This window comes from Schistocerca cancellata, chromosome 2 (genome assembly GCF_023864275.1).
Source record: "Schistocerca cancellata isolate TAMUIC-IGC-003103 chromosome 2, iqSchCanc2.1, whole genome shotgun sequence".
In the NCBI taxonomy this organism is placed as follows: Eukaryota; Metazoa; Arthropoda; class Insecta; order Orthoptera; family Acrididae; genus Schistocerca; species Schistocerca cancellata.
In genome coordinates, this window is record NC_064627.1 from 166,386,984 (window position 1) to 166,413,956 (window position 26,973).

Below are 26,973 nucleotides of genomic sequence, written 5' to 3' on the forward strand. Positions count from 1 at the left end.
AGATAACGTAGTGGGGCAGTCCGATGAGAATATGCGTCGCATCGAAACGTCAGTCGCTGAAGTAGCAGAAAGCGGACGGGCCAGTGCATCATGGTGAGTTCTGCACTACATCTTCCCACTGTCTCTCTTTCCAGTCTGGAGAACAGACACTGTACGAGAATATTTTGGCGATACTGAGACTGTCACACCTAGCAAGAAAGTCTGTTTATGTAATGAAATATTAGTGAATAACATCTAAATGTAGGCAGCCTCCCGCTGTTTCCAGTTACTTAGAAATCAGCTTCTTTACACACTAATTTGTTTCTAAGTAGTTAATTTAGAGTTGCACAATCTGGATAGGTAGGCACTGTAATGATTTCTTTGCTGTAACAATGACTAATGGAATTAGAGATAAAATTTGCCTAGCCGTCTTCTACACGGTCCACTCACGTTAATGTGACCACTGCCTGTGTTCGACGTCAACCGCAATAACCACTTACAGATGACAGGTGGCAGCACTAGCAGTGGAGGGTATATAAAGCGTCTCGGGTGGACGCGACGCAGTACGCCGATGACACCGCCTTCCTTGCCCTCGCCCCCACCCTGCAACGCTCCCAACACCTTCCCCAATCCCACCTTTACCGGTTCACGGCTTGGTGTAACCAATGGTTGCTCAAGGTCAATCCTTCCAGGCGATCATTGTAGGCAAAACCACCCCTTCCTTCCGTCTCCTAGATTTCTATATCACCATTTATGGCCGTCCTATCACCCTCACGGCCACCCTCAAGTACCTTGGCGTCACCCTTGACCTTTGCCTCTCCTGGACCCCCATCTCCGGGCTATCCAAGCCAAGGCACACTCCCAACTCCCAACTCCGTCTCCTCAAGCTCCTTTCTGGCCGCACATCGGGTCTGGACCCCTCCACCATCCTCCACACCTATAAATCCATCCTCCCAATTCTCTGCTACACCCATCCTGCCTGGATCTCTGGCCCTCCTTCCTTTTATAAATCCCTTCAAGCCCTGGAACATCATGCGACCCGCCTCGCCTATCACATCCGCCTCCCCTCCCCCATGCGGATCCTTTATGACCTCATTCCATTCCCACACCTCCTCCTTTTCTTCGAACGGATACAGATCCTCTACATCTCCCGTAAACTTGATTCCCCTCACCCGCTTGTCTCTCCCATTCTCTCCCACCCCCGTCTGCTGCCACTCCTGTATTTCCAGGTCCCACCTGCTCTCCATCTCTCCACTCTCCATACCCTCACCTCGCCCCAAGGTGGCTTCCGCCAACTCCCCCTAACTGATGATGCCTTCATCCCCTCCACCTACCCCTCCTACCAACTTTGATCCTCTCCTACCAACCCTGGGTCTTTTCCCAAGGGCACCCTCTCTCCCTTCTCTCCCTCCTCCCTTCCTCCCTCCCTCCTCTCCCTCGGACTTCCTCTACCCCCTACCTTCTTTCCTCCCCCTCCCATCTCCTCTGCCACTGGCATCTACACCCTCCCCTCTCCCTCCTCCACCACCTTTTCCACTTTGGCAGGTCAGTGAAAATTCGCGCGCCGGAGGTCGTCGCCAGTGTTTGTGTGTGCCATCGTGTTAGTGATTCAGTGTTTCGTCGTTTGTGCTCCTTCGTTCATATGTGTCATTTCTGTCGTCTCTGTTTCGTATCCGAGTGCTGAACGTTTTTTATTTGGACACTGCACCTGTGAACAGCTTTATGTATTTTAATTTTGTCTGTCTACTGTTGTTTATCCACTGTGGTTGTTTCGTTTTTCGATGTCTCCTCTTGTACTAAATGTATTACCTGTGGTCGAAGAGCGACGTAGTTTTGCCGCTTCCAGCCTACCTTGTATGAGGTTTCAAAATGACAATAAAGAAAAAAAAAAGACGCTGACACAGTGCAGTTGTTGTCGTAATATAGAAACGGAGTGGTTTATCTGACGTCCAAAAGGACATGATCTTTGGCCTTTGGGCCAAGGAGGGAGACATTTCCGAAACGGCGAAGTTTATAAACTGTTCGCGTGCCGCCATGGTTAAAGTATCTCGTGCATGCCAAAATGGCGCTATCCAGAACCGGCGCCTAGGCAACTGTGGCGCAGCACATGCAGCAGACGACATGGTAGGACGACGGCTGTGGAGATGTGTACGGGGGAAGCGGCGTGCAGTCATAGAGCAACTAACCACCAGATGAACCAAAGGAAACACCTCATCCACCGTTCAGCAACGCCGCCGCCTATGGGTCTCCGCAGCAGATGCCTGGTTCACACACTCGTACTGACGTGTTCACCGGCGACGAAGGCTCGAGTTTGCATACCAGTACTGCAACTGAGTTTTATGCAGGTGGCTGGTGGCGTGTATGGCGTGAAATATATGAATGCAAACACCCTGCATGGGTTATGGTCTGGAGAATGTTTGCGTTGCATTCATTGGGTGATCTCGTCGTTCTGGAAGACTTAATGGGTCCGCTGCAAAACGTGGCTATTCATGTTTCTGACAGGTCGTCACATTAACGTGACTGGACAGTTTATGTCTTCCACTTCTGGGATATATTCACTAATGGCCATTAAAATTGCTACACCACGAAGATATCGTGCTACAAACGCGAAATTTAACCGACAGGAAGAAGATGCTGTGATATGCAAATCATTAGCTTTTCAGAGCATTCACACAAGGTTGATGCCGGTGGCGACAACCTACAACGTGCTGACATGAGGAAAGTTTCCAACCGATTTTTCATACACAAACAGCAGTTGACCGGCGTTGCCTGGTGAAACGTTGTTGTGATGCCTCGTGTAAGGAGGAGAAATGCGTACCATCACGTTTCCGACTTTGATAAAGGTCGGATTGTAGCCTCTCGCGATCGCGGTTTATCCTATCGCGACATTGTTGCTCGCGTTGGTCGAGATCCAATCAACTGTTAGCAGAATATGGAAACGGTGGCTTCAAGAGGGTAATACGGAACGCCGTGCTGGATCCCAACGGCCTCGTATCACTAACAGTCGAGATGACAAGCATCTTATCCGCATGGCTGTAACGGATCGTGAAGCCACGTCTCGATCCCTGAGTCAACAGATGGGGACGTTTGCAAGACAACAACCATCTGTACGAACAGTTCGACGACGTTTTCAGAAGCATGGACTGTCAGCTCGGAGACAATGGCTGCTGTTCCCCTTGACGCTGCATTACAGACAGGAGCGTCTGTAATGGTGTACTAAACGACGAAGCTGGGTGCACGAATGGCAAAACGTCATTTTTTGGGATGAATCCAGGTTCTGTTTACAACCTCGTGATGGTCGCATCCGTGTTTGGCGACATCGCGGTGAACGCACATTGGAAGCATGTATTCGTCATCGCCATACTGGCGTATCACCCGGCGTGATGGTATGGGGTGCCATTGGTTACACGTCTCTGTCACCTCTTGCTCGCATTGACGGCGCTTTGAACAGTGGACGCTACATTTCAGATCCGTTACGATCCGTGGCTCTACCCCTCATTCGATCCCTGCGAACCCTACATTTCAGCAGGATAATGCACGACCGCATGTTGCAGGTCCTGTACGGTCACTACTCTTGATGAACTGTGGATTCGTGTTGAAGCTGCATGGGCAGTACCTGTACACGCCATCCAAGCTCTGTTTGACTCAATGCCCAGGCGTATCAAGGCCGTTATTACAGCCATAGGCTGGGTACTGATTTCTCAGGATCTATGCATCCAAACTGCGTGAAAATGTAATCACATGTCAGTTCTAGTATAATATATTTGTCCAATCAATACCCGTTTATCATCTGCATTTCTTCTTGGTGTAGCAATTTTAATGGCCAGTAGTGTAGTAAATTAATGTTAGCTGTGATGGGTATGCCCTATTTATCTGACTTCTCAAGCATAAAAAATCGTAATTCCTTGTTAAAATGAGGAGATAAATAATATCATAAGGTAATTAAGCTGGAAGACCAGTTACTTGACGAAATTCTACTGAAAATATAAATCAACTTAAAAAGATAATGCTCGCCTGAGAGTATAATTTAGTGTAAGTCAGGATATTGTAACAATTATGTAAGATGTGCGCGTCAAGCCGCCGAACCTCATGTGTATCGTGAATAAAACTCAGTACTGTCCTAACAGCCTGCCTAACAACACAGAGTATACAAGCATATTTCAATGCCAATCAGCGGTTCTAGATTTTCTTACAAGTTTTGCTCTGTCGTTTATCATTACGGTCATGTTGACCACAGTCATATAATGTCGGCTCCTGAACACACACCTCCTCTATAGTTTTTCACGCACCATGATCTTCAGCATGCTTTCTGTTGCCATCCATCCGTCCTCCATTAGGTCGTCGTACGGTCTTGGCTTATCTTTTGGAATCCAGCAAAGAATTTGGTAAATCTATCTAGCATTCATATGCCTGGTTAGACTTTCCGGACACATGATTAACTTTTCATTCCAATATGATCACTCAGCAACGTATTTCTTTTCTTGCCTCACCTAGTACGTAAATCCTAACACACTTGTCAACATTGCTCGCAGCCCCCTCTCCTTTGAGAGGTTTTAGCATTAAATATTAATCACGCAATAAAAGATTTCGTGACCAGTTGTTTCGGTTGCCAGTGAATCGTCCGGGTAACCGAAACCAAGAAACAGCGGAACATGGAGATATTCTGAAGATGTCCAACGCAGCTCTGTGCTAAAAGTAAGGAACGAAAAAGTCCACGTTTCACGACAAAACGACATAAATGATAGAAGGAGGAGGAGATTAGTGTTTAACGTCCCGTCGACAACGAGGTCATTAGAGACGGAGCGCAAGCTCGGGGTAGGGAAGGATGGGAAAGGAAATCGGCCGCGCCCTTTCAAAGGAACTATCCCGGCATTTGCCTGTAGCGATTTAGGGAAATCACGGAAAACCTAAATCAGGATAGCTGGAGACGGGATTGAACCGTCGTCCTCCCGAATGCGACTCCAGTGTGCTAACCACTGCGCCACATAACTGATAGTACTCTCCGATTGCAAACTTTCAATTTCAGACATATAGACATCATCATTTTTTAAATCCTGTTTAACTTGCGCAATAACAATCTACAACTACATCCATACTCCGAAAGCCACCTGACGGTGTGTGGCGGAGGGTACCTTGAGTACCTCTGCCGGTTCTCCCTTCTGTTCCAGTCTCGTATTGTTCGTGGAAAGAAAGATTGTCGGTATGCCTCTGTGTGGGCTCTAATCTCTCTGATTTTATCCTCAGGGTCTCTTCGCGAGATATACGTAGGAGGGAGCAATATACTGCTTGACTCCTCGGTGAAGGTATGTTCTCGAAACTTCATCAAAAGCCCGCACCGAGCTACTGAGCGTCTCTCTTCCAGAGTCTTCCACTGGAGTTTATCTGTCATCTCCGTAACGCTTTCGCGATTACTAAATGATCCTGTAACGAAGCGCGCTGCTCTCCGTTGGTCTTCTCTATCTCTTCTATTAACCCTATCTGGTACGGATCCCACACTGGTGATCAGTATTCAAGCAGTGGGCGAACAAGTGTACTGTAACCTATTTTCTTTGTTTTCGGACTGCATTTCCTTAGGATTCTTCCAATGAATCTCAGTCTGGCATCTGATTTACCGACGATTAATTTTATATGGTCATTCCATTTTAAATCACTCCTAATGCCTACTCCCAGATAATTTATGGAATTAACTGCTTCCAGTTGCTGACCGGCTATATTGTAGATAAATGATAAAGGATCTTTCTTTCCATGTATTCGCAGCACATTACACTTGTCTACATTGAGATTCAGTTGCCATTCCCTGCACCATGCGTCAATTCTTTGCTGATCCTCCTGCATTTCAGTATAATTTTCCATTGTTACAACCTCTCGATATACTACAGCATCATCCGAAAAAAGCCTCAGTGAACTTCCGATGTTATCCACAAGGTCATTTATATATATTGCCAATAGCAACGGTCCTACGACACTTCCCTGCGGCACACTCTCACTTCGGAAGACTTCTCTCCATTGAGAATGACATGCTGCCTTCTGTTATCTAGGAACTCTTCAATCCAATCACACAATTGGTCTGATAGTCCATATGCTCTTACTTTGTTCATTAAACAACTGTGGGGAACTGTATCAAACGCCTTGCGGAAGTCAAGAAGCACGGCATCTACCTGGGAACCAGTGTCTATGGCTGTCTGAGTCTCGTGGACGAATAGCGCCAGCTGGGTTTCACACGATCGTCTTTTTCGAAATCCATGCTGATTTCTACACAGTAGACTTCTAGTCTTCAGGAAGGTCATTATACTCGAACATAATACGTGTTCCAAAATTCTACAACTGATAGACCTTAGTGATATCGGTCTATAGTTCTGCACATCTGTTCGACGTCCCTTCTTGAAAACGATGATGACCTGTGCACTTTTCCAATCTTTTGGAACGCTACGCTCTTCTAGAGACCTACGGTACACCGCTGCACGAAGAGGGGGCAAGTTCCTTCGAGTACTCTGTGTAAAATCGAACTGGTATCACGTCAGGTCCAGCTGCCATGCCAGTTTTGCTCTTAAGTTTATTTTTTTCCTGTTAATCAGGTTTTTGTCTTCAGCTGCTGGTTTCAGTTAAGAAATTCTCATCGTCCTAATGAAGTCTAATGCGTTGATATATATATACTGTCTGATCAAAAGTGTCCGGACAATCCTGTGTACTGCGGAAATGACCACTAGAGGCGCACCCACCAGTATAAAAGGTGAATTTTGTAAGCACAGAGGCAGCCACAGAAGAATGGGTCGATCAGTAGAGCTCATTGACATCGAACGTGGACTAGTCATCACTCTATCTCACATGAGTAACAAACGCGTTAGCGACATTTCAACCCTTCTAAAGCTGTGCAAGTTGACTGCTGATGACGTCATTGTGAAGTGGAAATTCGAAGAAACAATCACATCTGAACCAAGCCCAGACATTTCTCATGTTCTGATGTACAGGTGCCGTCGAGTAGTGTGGAGGGAAATGTAAAGAACCGCGCGAAGCCAGCGGAGGGAATCACTCGAGTTAAGAAGTACGACCATAGTGCATCTAGCACAATGACTGTGTGAAGGGAGATAAAAAGAATGGGGTACAGTGGTGGAGCAGCTACTCATAAACCGTTCAGTTGATATATGGAACATGTAACTATAACTAACAAATTAACAAAAAGTTTTTTTTCTTTTTCAACTTAGTCACGTTTTCATTGTTGACCTGTGTTATTCGTTAAGTATACTTCAGTCTCTGCCTTTCCCTACAGTTAATTCCATTACATTGTTTCATCAAGTACCATGGAAGTTTTTTCTTGACTTCTTAACGCATGACGTATCATCACGTCTCTTCTTCTTGTGTAGATTATGTCTTCCACGTGTCCCTATCGTCGCCAGTTTGGCAAAGAGTTTTCTCGTTTCTTATCTTGTCACCCCACCTAACTTCCAACATCGTTCACAGCTTCTGTCTACACACAATAAAGGTGCGAGAGTAAACAGGAAATTTGGCAACTCTGAAATTAATACGTTAGGAATCAAAAAACGGAAGTGGTGCCATCTGGACAACAAAGCTCTGCCATTGATCTTGATATCGATGTTCAATCGAGATGTCGCAGTGTGTATTTCGTGTTCGTTATAATCTCGCACGCCATGCTCCAGTCCCGTCGATACATACTATCAAAGTGTGGGTGCGGAATTTCGAAGAAACGGGTGATACGGTGCGAAAGAGGGTTCGAAGTGCAAAGCTCATGTGCACACCGGAGACTGGAAGATGCCTTCCGCAGAAGTCCCAGGCGGTCTGCAGGCAAGCAGGCGCTGCAATCTGATGTGTTGGATCGCAGTGAACGGTGAAAATTGCGTAAGGAACTGCAATACCACACATACAAAATTCAGAAAGTGCAGAAACTGAATGCGGACGACCTCCCAAAGATACTATGATTTGCTGGGAATTGTTGGACCTCATGACGGCATCTCAAGCCTGTTCGGCAATCTGATCTTGAGCGTTTAGGCCAATTCTTATGTGTCAGGCTTTACTAACAAGCAAAACCTTGGACACTGGTCACGCGAAAATCCCGAAATGATTCATAAAACACCACTCCAGAGTCGGAGAATTGTAGTGTGGTGCGGCGTATCACCGTTTGGAATCATAGGGCCTTACTTTTTTTTAAGACGATCGCAGCAACGCTCTTACAGTGAATACAGAATGTTATGTTCACATGTTGCACCATTTCCTAGTGCGACAGCTTGCTGACTTCCCTGTAACTGCAAACATGTGCTTCCAAAAAGTATGGAACCACACGCCATACCTAGCAGCATTCCATTAACGCGCTACAGAGCATATTTCCCGTCATCTCATTTCAAAAAACGGGTACATTTCCTGGCTTCCAAGATCCTCTGATCTCTCAGCCTGCGATTTCTGCCTTTGGCGTCACTTGAAATGTCAATCGGCATCTACATCTACATGATTACTGTCCAATTCTCAATTACACGCCTGGCAGAGGCTTCATCGGACCACCTTCAAGCTATTTCTCTACCGTTCAATTCTCGAACAGCGCGTGGGACAAACCAAATCTTAAATCTTTCCGTGCGAGATGTGATTTATTTTGTTATGATAATTATTTCTCCCTACGTAGCTGGGCGCCAACAAAATATTTTCACATTCTAATGAGAAAGTTGTTGATTGAAACTTCATGAGAAGTTCCTGCCGTTAAAAAGAACGCATTTGTTTTCATGGCTGCCACCCCAATTCGAGTATCAGATTGTAACACTCTCCCGTATTTCGTGATAATACAAAACGAGCTGCCCTTCTTTGAACTTTTTCGTTGTCCTCCGTCAGTCCACTCTGATGTGGATCCCTCACCGCATAGCGGTACTCCAGCAGAGGGAGGACAAACGTAGTGTAAGCACTCTCTTTAGTAGACCTGTTACAGTTTCTAAGTCTTTTGCCAATAAATCGCAGTCTTTGGATTGCTTTCCCTACAACATTGCCTTTGTGATCGGTCTAATTTAAGTTATTCGTACTTGTAGTCACTAATCATTTAGTCGAGTTTAAAGTCTTTGAGTTGTGTGATTCATCGTCTAAATTAAATTTAGATGATTGGTTTTAGTGCTCATGTGGACGACATCACGCATTTCATTATTTAGAGTCAATTTGCACTTTTTTCACCACGCAGATATCGTGTCCAAATAATTTTGCAATTCTTTTTGACCATCTGGTGACTTTTCATGACGGTAAATAACAGCATCATGTGCAAGAAATATAAGAGGATTTCTCAAATTGTCTCCTAAATCGTTCACGTAAATCAGGAACAACACAGGCCCTTTAACACTCCCTTGAGGAACGACAGATATTGCTTCTGCTTTATTCGATGAGTTTCTGTCAATTATTACGAACTGTGAGCTTCCTGATAGGAAATAACGAATCCAGTCACACAACTGAGACGACACCTATGCAATTTAATTAAAAGTCGCTTGTGAGAAGTGGTGTCAAAAGCTTTCTGGGAATATTTTCTGAATTCGTGTTATTCGAGGTGAATTCGTTTTATTCGAGGTGATTCATAATGTTGGAGCACAGTATATGTTCCAAAATCCTACTGCAAATCAACGTCAGTGATATGGGCCTGATATTCAGCGGACTACTTCTGTTTCCTTTCTTGGGTATTGGTATGTTTTGTGCAACTTTCCAATCTTTGGGTACGGATCTTTCGCTGAGCGAGCGGTCACATATGACACTTAAGTATGGAGCTATTTTATCAGCATACTCTGGAAGGAACGTAACTGGTATGCTGTCTGGAACGGAAGCCTTGTCTCTTCTGTCTTAAGCTCCTTCGCTATACCGAGGGCATTTAGTTCTAAGTAACTCATGTTGCCAATTCCTCTTCATTCGAATCCTGGAGTATATACTTTGTCTTCTTTTGTGGAGAATTTAAGGAAAACCAGGTTTAGAAAATCTGTTTTAGTGGCATTGTCATCAACAACATCACCATTGTTATCGCACAGTGAAGATACTGATTGCGTCTTGCCATTGATGTACTTTACATGGGTTTTCTGCCAGATTTAGACACAACTTTTAAAAGCATCTCGTGTTGAAGTTCACACTAAATTTCAAGCTTCTGTAAAACTTCGCCACTCTTCCGATGTGACCCACCGCACACCATCCAAGAACTCCAGTGCCAGTACTGTTAGATCTGTTGAGTAACTTCCGTAGAAGACTTGAAATATGCGTAAAGGGAATTGTAGGCTACCTACTACACTCCTGGAAATTGAAATAAGAACACCGTGAATTCATTGTCCCAGGAAGGGGAAACTTTATTGACACATTCCTGGGGTCAGATACATCACATGATCACACTGACAGAACCACAGGCACATAGACACAGGCAACAGAGCATGCACAATGTCGGCACTAGTACAGTGTATATCCACCTTTCGCAGCAATGCAGGCTGCTATTCTCCCATGGAGACGATCGTAGAGATGCTGGATGTAGTCCTGTGGAACGGCTTGCCATGCCATTTCCACCTGGCGCCTCAGTTGGACCAGCGTTCGTGCTGGACGTGCAGACCGCGTGAGACGACGCTTCATCCAGTCCCAAACATGCTCAATGGGGGACAGATCCGGAGATCTTGCTGGCCAGGGTAGTTGACTTACACCTTCTAGAGCACGTTGGGTGGCACGGGATACATGCGGACGTGCATTGTCCTGTTGGAACAGCAAGTTCCCTTGCCGGTCTAGGAATGGTAGAACGATGGGTTCGATGACGGTTTGGATGTACCGTGCACTATTCAGTGTCCCCTCGACGATCACCAGTGGTGTACGGCCAGTGTAGGAGATCGCTCCCCACACCATGATGCCGGGTGTTGGCCCTGTGTGCCTCGGTCGTATGCAGTCCTGATTGTGGCGCTCACCTGCACGGCGCCAAACACGCATACGACCATCATTGGCACCAAGGCAGAAGCGACTCTCATCGCTGAAGACGACACGTCTCCATTCGTCCCTCCATTCACGCCTGTCGCGACACCACTGGAGGCGGGCTGCACGATGTTGGGGCGTGAGCGGAAGACGGCCTAACGGTGTGCGGGACCGTAGCCCAGCTTCATGGAAACGGTTGCGAATGGTCCTCGCCGATACTCCAGGAGCAACAGTGTCCCTAATTTGCTGGGAAGTGGCGGTGCGGTCCCCTACGGCACTGCGTAGGATCCTACGGTCTTGGCGTGCATCCGTGCGTCGCTGCGGTCCGGTCCCAGGTCGACGGGCACGTGCACCTTCCGCCGACCACTGGCGACAACATCGATGTACTGTGGAGACCTCACGCCCCACGTGTTGAGCAATTCGGCGGTACGTCCACCCGGCCTCCCGCATGCCCACTATACGCCCTCGCTCAAAGTCCGTCAACTGCACATACGGTTCACGTCCACGCTGTCGAGGCATGCTACCAGTGTTAAAGACTGCGATGGAGCTCCGTATGCCATGGCAAACTGGCTGACACTGACGGCGGCGGTGCACAAATGCTGCGCAGCTAGCGCCACTCGACGGCCAACACCGCGGTTCCTGGTGTGTCCGCTGTGCCGTGCGTGTGATCATTGCTTGTACAGCCCTCTCGCAGTGTCCGGAGCAAGTATGGTGGGTCTGACACATCGGTGTCAATGTGTTCTTTTTTCCATTTCCAGGAGTGTAGATATCACTTTCAAGTGCTGGGCACTGTCAATTGCAAGCATTGCAGATTAATTTTGTATTTCTTTCATATAGCTCTGATGGAGGTTTCAGAATCGCCCGTTTCACTGTCAGTCGTGCTATACGCAGTGTGTTCATTGTTTATGTGACGACTTTAGAATGAGAATGGGAGCCTCCTTTCCATAACCTACATAGAATCACACGACGGAAGATCTGAAAGTAACGCACAATAATTTTACTACCAAAAAGTTTAATAGATAATAAAAAAGAATCGCAAATGAGCTTCATTTGTGCCGTCGTGGTACCTTGTTCGTACAAGACCGTTTGGTGGGCATATTTCCACCTCTGACTGCTTATTTCACTTCCGCCAACTGTCACAAAGCGTCAATTGGCCAGGAATTGCTTGATTGGACCAAAGAGATGGTTCAAATGGCTCTGAGCACTATGGGACTTAACATCTATGGTCATCAGTTCCCTATAACTTAGAACTACTTAAACCTAACTAACCTAAGGACATCACACACATCCATGCCCGAGGCAGGATTCGAACGTGCCACCGTAGCGGTCACGCGGTTCCAGACTGAAGCGCCAAGAACCGCACGGCCACACCAGCCGGCCCCAAAGAGATGAAAGTCCAACGGTGCTAGGTCCGGACTATATGGTAGATGGTGGCACACGTCCCACCCAAATTTGGCGCTACTCTCGCGAACATGGGGGCAAGCATTGTGATGACGAAGTCTGACATCGTCAGCATTAATGTTGTTGAGTACGCCACGAACGTCGCGACGTAACTTAACCAAAGATTTAATGTAGTCTGCAGCATTCAGAGTGGTCCTATTTTTATCGAAATCCACCAATAACACACCATGCCTATCCCAAAACACTGTCACAAACACTTTGTTAGCAGAGCGAGCCACTTTCAGTTCTTTACCAGGGAACCAACATGTTTCCACCCCGTTGTAGGGGCCTGCTTGGTTTCATCTATATAGTGGTACGCCCTGTGACGATTCCTTTCAGAAAGTCATGCCCTTCGGCGGCGTAACGAGTTAAGTGATCCTAGCTTGTCATCATTCGCTGGCCCTTGTGGTTTTCTGTCAGTTTGTTCGGCAACCTGTGAGCGCTAACTTTACGAAATTTCAAAGTGTCATGAACAGTAGCGTACACTCCACCATAGGATATTCTGAACTGCTGCGATAACGTTCGCAGTTGCACACGCCTGTTGTTCGGAATTCATGCCAGTAACATGAGCGCCATGTTTGTTTTGTAGTCCAGGCTTCTCTCGTAAGAGCTGCACATGAAAAAAAAAGAAGAAACAAAACTTCTGTGAATCGTTGTGAAATTTCAACATTCCAGCTGCAATACCAAGCGAGGAAAAAAAATAATGCTTTACTTTCCTATCCTCCCTGGTACAAATATGTGTTTGGTGTGTGTTTTTCTCATTGCAGAGGCTGCACGTGTTAACTTTGGTGCTGGCGGCGGCATGCGTCGCCGCCCTTGTCCAGATGCCACGAGGTGCGTGCCGCCGCGGCTGGAACAGCAGGCGGTGCCTCTCCAGTCTGTGTAGGCGGAGGGGCGGCGTGTTCCTGCCCAACACTAGCGGTTGTCGCGGCTGCGGCGCCTGCGTCAAGTTCTTAGGCAAGTCCTTCAGAGTTCCACCTACTGGAAGTGCCAAAGTCAAGAGAGCTGCCTCGTGGGGTACGGGCACTCGCGAGCGCCCATGGCAGGTGCAAGTACAGTCCGACTGAACTTACTAGTTAGTCGTCGTTTGTCGCTTGCCGCTACAGTGTTGCCACAGTGGCTGCCACGTACCGCTCGAATACATGGTGGATCACCTAAACTTGCACCGGAAATATCGCGGAAATGGAAAGTGCTATTGAGGTGCGGTTTTTTCAGAATGGGCTGGTAGTCAGGGCTCGTATTGTTAGCCAACTAACACACAGTAATACTACTGAGAAAGTATATTTTTTGTGCAGACATACATTATTTAAATGGAACATTACCTACTGCCGGCCTGTGTGACCGAGCGGTTCTAGGCGCTTCAGTCTGGAACTGCGCGACCTCTACGGTCGCAGGTTCGAATCCTGCCTCGGGTATGGATGTGTGTGATGTCCTTAAGCTAGTTAGGTTTGAGTAGATCTAAGTTCTAGGTGACTGATGACCTCAGCAGTTAAGTCTCATAGCGCTCAGAGCGATTTGAACCATTTGAACAATGCCTACTAACACTGACAAACTAAAAGTACGGTAAATTAGAACGTGTGTTTGTTCCAGGATTCGGGCACGAGTCGTTTACGAGATACCGGATTCCGAAAGAGTCCCACATCATCATTTGTACAACACAAGTGCATTTTCTAGTTATGTAGATTCTGACTTGTAACGAAACAATTGACCATCACAGGTTGTGTTCCAAATGACTACCAGCAGCTGCAACACAGGCTTCCAGTCTCGTAAAGAACGACTGCTGCACATTTCCTAGCACTTCAGCGAAGATGTCCGAGCAGGCTACAGTAATATGTCGTTGCTTATCACCGGCTGTAGATGGTATGTTCTTGTAGACAGCGTCTTTCAGCTTTCCCCCACAAAAAAAGTTTACAGGCGTCAAATCTGGACAATGGGCCGGCAAAGGTACAGGTCCTCTGCGTCCAGTCCAACAATTTCGAAAAAAAAGTCGTGAAAACATTCTGTAGTACTTCGTGCACAATGGGCTGACAGCAAGGTACCACAGGTTTCTCCTAGGCTGCAGAGGAACGTCTTCTAGCATCCATACATGATGGTCTGTTAGGAGCCAGCGATTCTTGTCGGCATTTAGTGTTCCGTCTATGAAAAACAGCAACAAAAATATAATAAACGTGAGCAGTGATTCAGCAAACATCAGAACGTGCTCCCACGTTGACAAGATGACACCGTGAATTGCGATTACAGTAGGTACAAGATCAAAGAGACTTCACCGAGGATCAACATAAACACGTCGATTGGTCGGATGAATCGAGTTTCTTGTTACACCAGGTCGATGGCTAGGTCCTGAAAAAACGGTGCTCGAAACAAGAGTTATACCTTGGACGCAGGTTGGTGGGGACAGTATTATGCCATGAGATACAGTCACCGGAGTTTCGATGGAACCTGTGGTAATGGACAAAAGCACCACGACAGCTGTAGACAACGTGGACTCTACTGTAGACGCTCCGCATCCCTTTATGCTTGATGTCTCCCCCAACGGCGATGGCATTTTCCAGGATTACTGCCTGTGTCGTAATACCAGAATCGTGCTGCAGTGGTTTCAGGAACATGATAGTAAACTCACGTTGATGTTTTGACAACCAAATTAGACTGTTCTGAACCTGGTGGACTACATCGGGCGCCAGCTCCATGCCTACAAACTACCAGTCTGTAAATTACGGGAACTAAGTGACTTTTGCGTATAGACATCGGGTACCACATACCGCTGGAATACCTACCTAGTACTTGTCGTTACAGGCTACACAGAATCGCTTTTGTACTTCGTTTTAAAGGTTGACCAGTACCAAGCAAGTAGTGACAATGTTTTTGCTCATATGTAAACACAGAGGCGGCCTGTTATGTGTAAATGTACTACAGCACACTAACAATCGCACAACAATTATGCCATTTCTCTTCAAATGAGAGCCAAAAATTTCATTAAAAGTAATCCATTTTTCTTCAAATGTTTGCTACTATGCAAGGAAAATGGACGAAAACATCTTTCGAAGCGCTCTCTCTCTGGTAACTAGCAACCAGTGTCGAGTGTTGAAATGATGATTAGTCGCTCTACCATCAACACAGAGAAGGAACATACATGTTTGTTTTCAACTGCACTTGCTCTGATGTGACGTCATCCCTTCTGGCACTATAAGCGCTTCGTTCCTCATAGCTCCAGGCCAATATTTTTCTTTGAAAGTGCATGTAAGTATGAGGAATTTTCAAGGAGAAGTTGACACAATCTTGCTGTTGCACAGTATTTCACGCCACAGTTGAACGAATGCCATACTACTGCCGTCAATTTGCTAATTACTTACGCAGTGTAATTTATGACTTCCTCTCACGACAACCGTTTTCAGAACGGTACCGTGTGACAGCCTAGCCTTGACTAGAGAGCGTGAGATGCGCTCGAAGAGGTGCAGGCTACATCTCCCAAACAACCCTTGTTTTCTGCTTTAATCCTCCTTTATTTGTTTCTATTTCCTGTCATGTCCTCATTTTTGGTGGGTCTTGAGCAGTTAGGGAAGACTTACTGAGCACAATCAGGACAAAAAAGTTATTTTTATATAATTAAAAAAGAAAAAACATTCTAAAACAAAAAACAATATTCTATACATTTCCTAGCTTGACACAGCGCTCGCCGCTGGTGATGAGGACTTCGTGGCCAGTTCTCGGGTTGCGACACCTGTCCCTCTACCGCCTAACAATCGTCGTGCCTCCTCTTACTTAAAACATAATAAATAATAATGCGGACTTGCTAGTCTCCTATCGGGCGCCCTCCCCAGGTGGATAGGGGAATGCTCACCAAATATGGTGGGTACCGGGGAAATAAAATACCCGGGGTGGACCAAGACTAGCAACTGCTGCTTTGTAGTGTGATACTGGTTTATCAAAGGCTAAAGGAAGAAAATCTTGAGAAGAAAAAACCACACAGACGCCAGAAAACATCTTGAAGCAATCTCTAGGGCTAACAACTCTAGTTGCAACCAGTATGTGGATGCGTCCTAAACAAGTCAAGAAGCATGATGGCACAAAATTTCAAGAAAATTACCCCAGTGGGTAAGTCTTCGGATGAATCCCTCGTCGTGAAAGCCACGGCACACGAGTCTGATTCGGATACTGGGGGAGACCCGGCATCATGTATGAGACGAATTGGAGAGTCTTGGTGTATTCCGCGCAATCAAAAACTCAGAACTAAATCAAAAACCTTTCTCACATAAACTGCCAAGCTGAAAACCCTCATCAAAGCCCTACACGAAAATCAGATGTCCATCATTGCCCTACAAGAAACAAGGTAACCAGATGAAGAGATTTTTGAATCCGACGGTTACCGATTTTTCAAGACTGGAGTTCAAAAACGGATCCTCAATTGAGCTGTGATGCATTTACCGTGAGAACCACAATCGGTCACAATTTTTGAACCAGTGAATGACAGAAGTATCCATACTGACAGTCAAATGTGCCAACAAAACATATGCCCTAGTAAAAGTGCATGCCCCTACCAATGAAAAAACAGATCTGACCCAGAAGAAGTGGATAACTTCTGGGACCTACTGGATGAAAACCTATCTAAAATTCCTAAACACCATGTGAAACTCCTTATGGGTGACTGCAATGTTCGACTTGGCCGAAAACGAAAATGCAAGAAAATTATAGGAAATTACCCTGCGCATAAGAAAACCAACCAAAACGGCAAAATATTTGTATCCATCTGTGAAAATCACAACGTGCAAGTAATGTCGATCCACTTTCACCATATACTCAGAAAGCAGACCACTTGGCGATCTCCCGTCCAAACCCTCTAAAAGTTCCGAATAGATCACGTCGCGATCTCCAGGAGGAACAGCCCTAAAATTATGGATGTTAAAGTAAAGAAAAAGATAAATGTGGCTTTAGATCTTTACATGCCCATAATTAAATTCAAATCTATACCCACAAACACCAGAAAGACCACGAAAAAATTATACTCATTGACAATGATGAACAAAGGGTCATAAGTTCCAAGAAAAGGCAAGACCAAGCGACCCTGACTTCAATACCACCAAAGAGCGCCTTATCGAGGCTGCCAAAAAAGTTGCAGAAATTAAAAGAAGCAAAAAGCATGCCCGGTGGAATGATACATGCGAGTCAGTCGCGAAGGAAAGGCTCAGTGCATCAGTGCATGCAAACAGTATTACTCAACTACATTGGAAACTGACTGGGAAACTAACAAAATCCAACGTGCCCAAACGGCCAGGGCAATCAGAACTGAGAAACGTAAATACGAAAAATCACTCATTGAAATGACAGAACAAAATTTTAGAAAGAATGAAACCTCCGTCACTATGCTTTCAGCGAAAGAACGGTACACTAGCGACTTCAAATGAAGAAAATTGTCAGATTCCAGCAGACTACTTTCGAGACCTACTGAACTGTAATAAACCCCCAAACCCCACTGAGACCAAAGAACCACTGTTCAGGTGCCCAGAGTCCATACCTCCTGACAAAGATGGAATCAAGCGCCACATTTCCCATTTCAAAAACAACAAAGCACCTGGAGAAGACTCAGTCGTAGCATAACTGTGAAAATATGCCCCAAAGGAATCACTTGAAATCTTTCAAAAACAAATAGAAAAAAATTGGAATGAGGAAACACAACCCGAAGATTGGAAAACGGCCCTGATCCATCCCTTGCACAAGAAAGACAGCATGAAAGACATTATCAACTACCGAGGAATATCCCTGCTTCCGGTAACCTATAAAATTCTCTCACTCGCCATTCTGGAGCGTTTAGAAGCCCAAGTCGCACAAAAAATAAATGAATACCAAGGGTCTTCATAAAAAGTCGCTCAACAGCCGATCAGACCTACAACCTCAAAACAATAATCAGATGCTATACTCTAAGATTTAAACATTACCTGTCAGTATTTGTGGACTTCCACGGACCGGGAGGTCCTGCTGAACATCCTAAATGAGCTTGGAGTTGACCTTAAACTGCAGTTATTAATTAGTGAACCGTAAAATTACTACTGGTTCACTAAAGGTTATTAATCAGAATTAATAAACAAAATGTAAAGTGGAAGTAGGTGCCAAGGAATAACTTGTGAAATTACAGACAATTTTCAGTAACACTCTTTATTCAAATTTGGTGCAAGACTTTACGATATAAAAAAAAAACATTTAACGAATAAGTCACAATTTACGATAGGAAAGACTTTTAAATTATTAAACTATTATAAAAAATTTCACGCCAGTAAAAGGCAAGTACAAGCAAGCAATTTAACATACTCAACGTGACACTGTATAGTATTTCAAGCTCAGCTAAATTACAGGTGGACTTCACTCCATTAATAAATTAATACAATTTGAATATATAACTTCACTTTTGGGCAGACAAACAGCCGTAGCTATGGCCGCCCGCAACAGCCTCACTTAGGCTTACTAAATGGCGCAGAATCTAACTTGTCTGCAACATAAAAAGACAATCCTGTTTACAAAAGTTCTTAAAATAGAAAAACCAAAACGCATGAGTTATGCACACGGCGGGGGAACACTCACAGTTAATAACATTAACATTTCCAAAATATATAAAAACAAATTTTACAAATTTCTGCCAGTTAACTTGCTGCAAACACACACGCTCGCCAGGTAGGACTTGCGAACTTTTACAATATTCTCCTTTCAAGGCAACAATTTCTACCCGTAGTGAAATGGCGAATTTTTGCATGGCAAGTAAACACACTGATAAACAACTACCTGTATAAAACACATAAGCACGTTGAGTAAAAGCCTTAAAAGGTATTGAATTGGAAAAACACACAACAGTTTTTGCTGACTAGAAACAATATAAAAAATCAACTACAGCGTACGTTAACAACCTTGATTAATTATAGTCAAATATACATAAACACAAATTTAATTCAGTTACAGCTTCCAGATGAGCAGGAATTCGTTATGCAATTGACTAGTTCTTACCACGAGGCAAAAGGGATTTTTCTTCTTTCTTAGAGTACCTTTTACACGTGAGTCTGATAATACTAGTTATGGCACGCGAGAGAATGGGTCAGGCCTTAGTGCCTTGCATTTTAAACACTACAGTCATTGGTGCCTTAGACTTTCACAGACATGGCAGAGGCTAACAGTCGAATAAACCCGTAGGTAAGCTGGAAGGGGAAAGAAGCAATCCGAACCACAGATTTGCTCTGACTCCCCCTCCCTTTCGTCCTCAAAAGGGGACAAACGGACCACCCTTCCTAATATTACCACCTTCCCGCGGGTGGGCAGACGAGAATGAATGGCGGGAAACCCCCCAAAATATACGGCTGGTATAATTAACAAGAATAAGTAAATTGAATTCAATTAAACTTCATAAAATTTGTTAACAGACAATACTCAATTTCTGGTGCATTACGATTACCAGGACTGAACCAACGCAGCACCTCCAAATGCTCTGCCGAGCCGCCCGCTGCCAGCCATTTCAACGGACGCAGGAAGGCGCGCCGATTTTCGGAACCTCCTCGCCGGTCGACAGCATACGGCCGAACTGCAAATTAGGCCCTTGCGGACCCACACTCAGGAAGATTCCTTTCGCGACGAGCAGTTAACGCCCCATACCACGGAGCCGCTGCTCGCGTCGCTTACGCTGATGCCACGGTCTGCGTGCTGTCACTCTGGCACCGGCAGAGAAGTCGCTTCTTGATGCCCCGACTGCGAACTCTCCACGAGAGCCCATACAGCCACTTCTTAATTCATCTGTCCATTCACCCAACATACAGCCTGTTTCCACAGTATCTTTACCATCATCAACATGTACTACAGAATCAGTATCAAAATATATAACAGATTCTTCTAGTTTATCTAATATATCATGTAATTTGAGTCTTGCATTTGATGTAGTGAATGCAACTATGAAAATATTTGCAGCCACATTATTTTCCACATAATAATCCCTGAAATTATATTTCATCTGAACTATCTGCTCTGTCATAAAATTTACATCTAAATTATCTAATCGGTCATCCAGCAGTATCTCATAAAAGCACTGTAAATTGGTTACATATTCTGTTTGACTCATATTTTGCCTTTGTTCAAATTTGACCCATAATGAATTAAGACAAATGTTAGCAACAGCTCGTTTTTCTAGATTTTCCTTTATTCTGCAGCGATCTAAGTCAATATCCATCTTCTCTTTAACTGTTTTGATATATTCTTCATCACTTTCGAAATTATGCGCACTGGTCTCTAATTTTATCTTCAGAAAGTCTTTTACACAATTTTTGAACAACTTGTTGCTTTTGTTTCTGAACTCCCATACTTAATTGACATTTAAAACTTTATATCCTTTTTCCACAGCCAACTTTACTTCATATGTCACCAAAGTTTGAATAAAACTTCTTTCTTCACCACTGTGATTGTATTTACTTATTTGTTCTTCTGCACATTTGACACACAAAGGAAACAACAATTTTTCATTTTTATCGTTTTCCATATGTACAGGCAAAACAGGGTGATACAATCCTCTAGGAGCCAAAACTTTACATTTTATTAAACCATACCAATTTTTAGAATAATATCTTGGTCTATATATTTTTCTCGGATGTTGTTCAGTATAAAAGTCATGAAATTGCACAGTAGGATAAAGACTACATACGTCAATATATTTTATTTTTGAGCTAACACCATCTGCTTTAGCTCTTAATTTTATTGCATTTGTTCGACCACCATAAAAAGCATCTCTTGGATTCAATGGTTCAACAATTTCAGGGAATTGCTTTAATTTCTTAAGCCTTTTATACTCTGCTGAGCTCAGCCAATCACATTCCCACATCTCCACCAGATTATATCCGGCATTTCGTATTTCTGCACTTCTTCTCAAAGTCTTTTAATAAAGTTCATCCATTGTCTCCTTATTCACTTTTGAAACATTTTTTACACCCATGCCAATAACAACCTTGGTATTGATAGACAGTATTACTTTCTTTATCAAATCCATCTACTTTTGCACCAGATATTCTTACTTCAGCGCCATTAAGAGCGTGCAAGATGTTGTTACTCTTAACCAAGCTACGGATTCTTTACTATAACTATCTCTCAATTCTTTATCCAATACAGCGATAGTTAAATAACAGATTGGATCAATGTTAGCTATCTCTAGAAATTGTTTTCTTTATTCCAAAGAGCCTCTTCTTAATATATCTACATCAGAATTACAGTAGTCGTTAACTTCTTTCTTCATGTTGAACACATAATTTCCTTTGACTCTGGAGCTATGCCATTTCAGAAATGCTTCTCTATCTTTTGGCTTCATAGTGTCAACATAGCAATATTCAGTATAAGGAATCGGTCCTATGTAGTTTTCATTTTCTGGCGTATTGAATAAACGTGGGAAGAAGCCTTTCTTCAATTCTTTCAAATCAAAAGTTTTTTGAAAGTTGCTAAGCGGACCTTGTACAAAATTACTGCTATCTATAATTTTTATGTCCATTTTCTTGATCTCCAACAACATCAGTTTAGTTCCTGTGTAGATGGTTTATGGCCTTATTGTATTTTCAACACAGTACTTCAAAAAGAATTGGGAATCGTAACCTTTACCATAGTGAGCTATGAATGTGTGATAACTGTTCTATTCAGGTATCATCCACCTACAGACTTCATTTGTCTTAAATTTATAAACAGTATCGCCTTTAAAATTATAAACAACTATAAGATTTGGAATATGTATGGCTGTTTATTGGAACTGGTGGTACAGATTATCCAACTTACGATGAAAAATCCAATAAAAAATTAATCGATAATTATGTAGCAAAACTGTTCAATGTTATCACCATAAAGAAAGGTAACAATATTTTGCCTACAGAGGAATTTCCATTTATTTCTTCATTGGCACTTATTTGATTGACTTCGACTCTAGCCAATGAGGTATCCATGGAAGGCCATATTCTTAATAATGGGAAGATAAAAAGTAAGAAAAATAAAATATTTTAACCATTAAAATTATTCAGTCGATTTTTTAAAGATTATAAGGAAACCCTGTGGGAAGGGGACTTACCAGTAATTTTTACATGGTCATCTAGTGCTGGAGATTCTATTTTTCGTTGGTCAGAACATAACCAAGCTGGAGTTGAAGATGTGACCACGCTTCCAAAAGAGGGAAAAATTGTTGTAGAATAGATGGAAATTCGTGTTCCTGTTGTTAAATTTGAACCAGAATATTCGTTTGAATTAGAACAGGATAGACTTAAAAATCCAAAAATTCCCATATCTTTCTTTGAACCATAAACTGTAGAGGACGAGAGACTGACCCAGACTGACCGAATGGCGCGCTAATAGCGCCCCTTAAATGCACGTGAACAGGCAACCTTTCCCCTTTCCCACCAGAGGGGAACACCAAAGCTGCGACTGTCACAGCGGCGCCACCGCCAGAAACGGAGGGCGACCGCTTCACACTACGCGCTGCTGCGCGCTCTTCAAAACAGGAATTTTACCACGGCACTTAAATTACAGCTACCAGTCACAAACTTTGTCAACTATTGTATTACTTATTTATTTGGCGATATGTTTCGAGGATTATACCTCATATTCAGGCTAAATGGCGTTACATAATCAAGTTTACAATAAGGTCATGCTGATATTACATAGTCTTTTCGTAAATGCTTTTTCTCTTCTTCCACAGGATGACCACAGCATTTACGAAAAGACTATGTAACATCAGCATGACATTATTGTAGAGTTATTTTTGTAATGCCATTTAGCCTGAAGATGAGGTTTAATCCTCGAAACATGTCGCTAAATAAATAAGTGATACAATAGTTGACAAAGTTTGTGACTGGTAGCGGTAATTTAAAAAAAGCCTTTACATATTAAACATCAATTCACGTCGTCCAAGATCAAAGGTAACTAGCGTCCACAACCGTTACAGCGTGTATTTAAAGCCAGCCTGATATGCATCCTCACAGTAACGGTAATAGCTCCACTCACATGCGACTGGCGCGAAATTTGAGTAGACATCATCTTTCAGATGTAAAAAGAGGCCTACAGTCTTTCGTTTATGCCGCACAATTCCTGCTTAGTGTTGAGATTTTTTTACCTTCTATGTTGATAGACCTATTTATGAGGAAGATTTTTGCATAACTTTCGGCTGCTACCGCTAAGATGCTGGTGCAGACTGCTAGTTAGAATAACAAATTTAAGAATGGAGTCGTTTTTAATACAGTGGGTTTTGTTTAAATTTATATAATGGTGAATATTTATAGATGATTGCAGTTTTTCAGTTACACTTGGAGAGTTATGTCCTTGATCACATGGACAAATGTGGGGAGAGTGAAGGGAAGGTAGATTTGTTTGAGTTTGGAAAGTTGTAATAATAGGAGCTCGAAACTTTCTGGACAGATCTGAAAGCAAATGTCTCCTTGCAGATATGACTGCTTCAGAGGAAGATTATTTGTGAGGTGTGTAGAATATTTTAGGTGAGTGGGGTAATATGTAAGTGGTAAAGTGTGGTAAAAAAAGTATGCTTGATTACGCGTGCCTAGGAGAGTGAAAAGCGTCACGTAACGTCCAAAACAGTAAGCTAAGCCGAAGCAGATTTGTTCCATGTTTCAACGAATACGCATGCAATGTTAGTACAAGTGCATCAACTGGCGTTCGTTGAGAAAATTAAAATGTGTTAATGACTGGTCAGAACACGTTCGGAACAAATCAGAAACTGTTCGTGATGTCACGTTTCTCTTGCTGTATGTGCTCCTCTATTGCACTGACCACACTTTACCACTTACATATTACCCCACTCACCTAAAATATTCTACACACCTCACAAATAATCTTCCACTGAAGCAGTCATATCTGCAAGGAGACATTTGCTTTCAGATCTGTCCAGAAAGTTTCGAGCTCCCATTATTACAACTTTCCAAACTCAAACAAATCTACCTTCCCTTCACTCTCCCCACATTTGTCCATGTGATCAAGGACATAACTCTCCAAGTGTAACTGAAAAACTGCAATCATCTATAAATATCCACCATTATATAAATTTAAACAATAAGAAAAAAAGGCACTGTGAAGAACAGACAAGGTCATCTGTCTTGTTTTCACCCGAGAATTCGAGAAGAGGTCTCCCAGCGTCACAAGTCTAAGGTGTCATCTGCTACGTGAGTAAATGTCTGCTGATATGGCTGCGAAGTTGCTGTAGTGGCCCTCAGGTATCTAGGCGGGTCAGAGTTATCTCTGCAACTTACATCACTGCCAGCCAGTGATAATTTCAAATGTTGGTAAAAATTCCGAAGATATATCTCTATTTTTATTCTGGAATATGGTGGAGTGTTTACCAAAAGAACATTCTTGCTGGGCGTTATGTAAAAACTAGAAACTAACGATACAAGGTAGTCCCAAGAAAAAAAAATATTTACTTCAGTCTGTGAAAAAAGCCAGAACACTGACATATTTGGACTGAAAAAAACTATGAACATTATCAAAATTTATAGGTGAATGCGATACCAATTTTACTGTGAAAAAATAAAATTCTTAAGTGATAAAAAATAAAATACCATGAGAGGTATGAAACTGCTTCTCGTTCGTACTGAAAAATTTCGCAGGTAATGAATTTGGTTTCTGTTGGACCTTATAGACAGTGGTCAAGTTGTTAAGAAAACCATACATTTAATTTTAGCGACATCATTGTATCATGCCACGTAAGAATACAGGTTATTTACGAAAGGTTCCGTGCGCGACAACGTGGATGGACCTACACGCCGCCAGAAAGATTTGTGTTTCGACTGCTCGCCTTAAAAGGATCGAGAATATTCCTTACCTCACGAAATGATTATATTGTCAGCTGTTAAAGGCTCTTCATAACTGTACTAATTATCCAAAACAACGATGAACACTAGAAGAGATACAATAACCATTACAGGACAAGTTAGGCAATGGTATCGAGACTTTAAAAGTGACTGTATAAATGAAAAGCTGAGTGTCAGGTCTAGCATCTAAACCTATGAAGCGATATAATTCAAACAGTGGTCGAAGGGTAGAAAATTTTTGTGATTAGGAGAAAAGCACAAAGGAAGCCCCGCAGGGTTCAATTTTGCATACATTCCTATTCCTTATACACGTGAATGAGCATCCATGTAACATTCAACAACCGGAATTGGTAGTTTCAGCAGGTGAAACTAGGTTTATAAGAATCCTATTAGATTGAAAGCAACGGAAGCCATTATTATTATGGCCCAGTATTAATGCTGTAGGTGGATGAGAAATGAGTTCAATTTGTAACAACGAAAATCTTTGGTCATTTCTCCAATAACATAAAATGTCTGACAGTTAGAAGAGTAAATTTGAAATACAATGTAAAATCATTTCTCCTGGACTACTCCTCTTATTCCATGGACGAGTTTCTACGTAAAGGTGATAGCCTGTAAACAAAAAAATAGAAAAGAAACTTTTTTAAGTTCTGTTGCACGGGAAGGATTAAAAAAACTACTGTGCTCTTTAATGTTAACACTAATGATGTATCCATATCCTGTAAACTGATATTTCGATACATTATTAGCACAAATTATCTGTGTAACATGTGACTGTCTAACTAATGTGAAAGAATTAACTTTCTATTTATATTCTTATCATATCCATATTAATCGATGTGGAAGACCTATTTCCCACAGTTTAAGGGTAATATTGTTTTTTTTTATTTCTGTGGGAAGTCGCAACATGAACAATTTCGGAGGAAATGAAGTTTCATTTTCTTTTGTGGCGAATTTCGTGCTTTCAAAGTGCTTTGTTTGTTTCGTGGTTTGAGGAGCACATTTCACTTTGCGTACGATGTACATCTGTACATGTGTCTCACTGCAAACTTTCCCATGACATTATTATTTGCGAAGTAAGACACAAGGATGTTACAGAGAATGATATGTGTGCACAACCGCTGTTGTTTTATACATGTTTTCCTCGCTTCCCACTTGTTGCAGGTCTGGGCGAGTCCTGTGCTGAACGAGGAAAGTCAACTACATTTCCACAGCTCGTGTGCAGCAGACGCCTACAATGCGACCCGGAGACCAAGAAATGCGTTCCCCTTCCTGTCTCTACCGCTGCCAGAAACTCTACGGTACTACCAATGAAGGTAAAACCGTAATCTCAAATGATCAGGTTGTTGCAATCGGCACACAGTTGGCAGTTCTCTATATCTGACTGTCTCTTCTTACAGATCAAACCCAGATGTGGAAGGCGGAGGACGTGCTTCAGATGCTTCTGCCAGAGATCCCGAAGGCCAAAACTTAATCTGTCTAATTCCACCCTCCACAGGCAGTACCGTTAAAATAAGCACAAGTGTTTACTTTCTCGATCGTTCTCTGAACATTCAATGAGTCGTCTTTTTGGAGGCCAATCATCGAAATTTGACGCATCTACAGCCATCCTATAAGAAAAAAAGGTTGTTGATACAGAGTTGAAGATATCTGCCAGTCATTCTTGCTAACGTTTAATTTCCTTTGGTAAATGATATGCAGATTTACTGACATTTATATCGTTCTACATTAGACTCCTAAGTGGAAATAAAGCGTTAGTTTCGCCACTACCAAAATGGTGCACTTCGATATGTTACTATTTTAGTGGTATGTTCCTTCGCAATAAATCGGAAATATTAATATA

At 43.2% G+C, this 26,973-nt stretch overlaps 1 protein-coding gene across 1 annotated transcript; it reads left to right on the top strand.

Moving 5' to 3' along the window:
- On the top strand, positions 1–26,973 carry LOC126161481 (uncharacterized). Its single transcript, XM_049917380.1, has 4 exons — positions 1–93; positions 13,092–13,281; positions 26,295–26,446; positions 26,531–26,973. Exons 1-4 carry the CDS (start codon positions 91–93, stop codon positions 26,639–26,641), a joined length of 456 nt encoding a protein of 151 aa, XP_049773337.1. The 5' UTR covers positions 1–90; the 3' UTR covers positions 26,642–26,973.

Bases quoted from the DNA above. Each gene is read 5' to 3' on its own strand.
- LOC126161481 (XM_049917380.1), top strand. The intron at 13,282-26,294 runs GCAAGTCCTTCA...CACTTGTTGCAG, and splicing joins CGCCTGCGTCAAGTTCTTAG to GTCTGGGCGAGTCCTGTGCT. The intron at 26,447-26,530 runs GTAAAACCGTAA...CTCTTCTTACAG, and splicing joins CTACGGTACTACCAATGAAG to ATCAAACCCAGATGTGGAAG.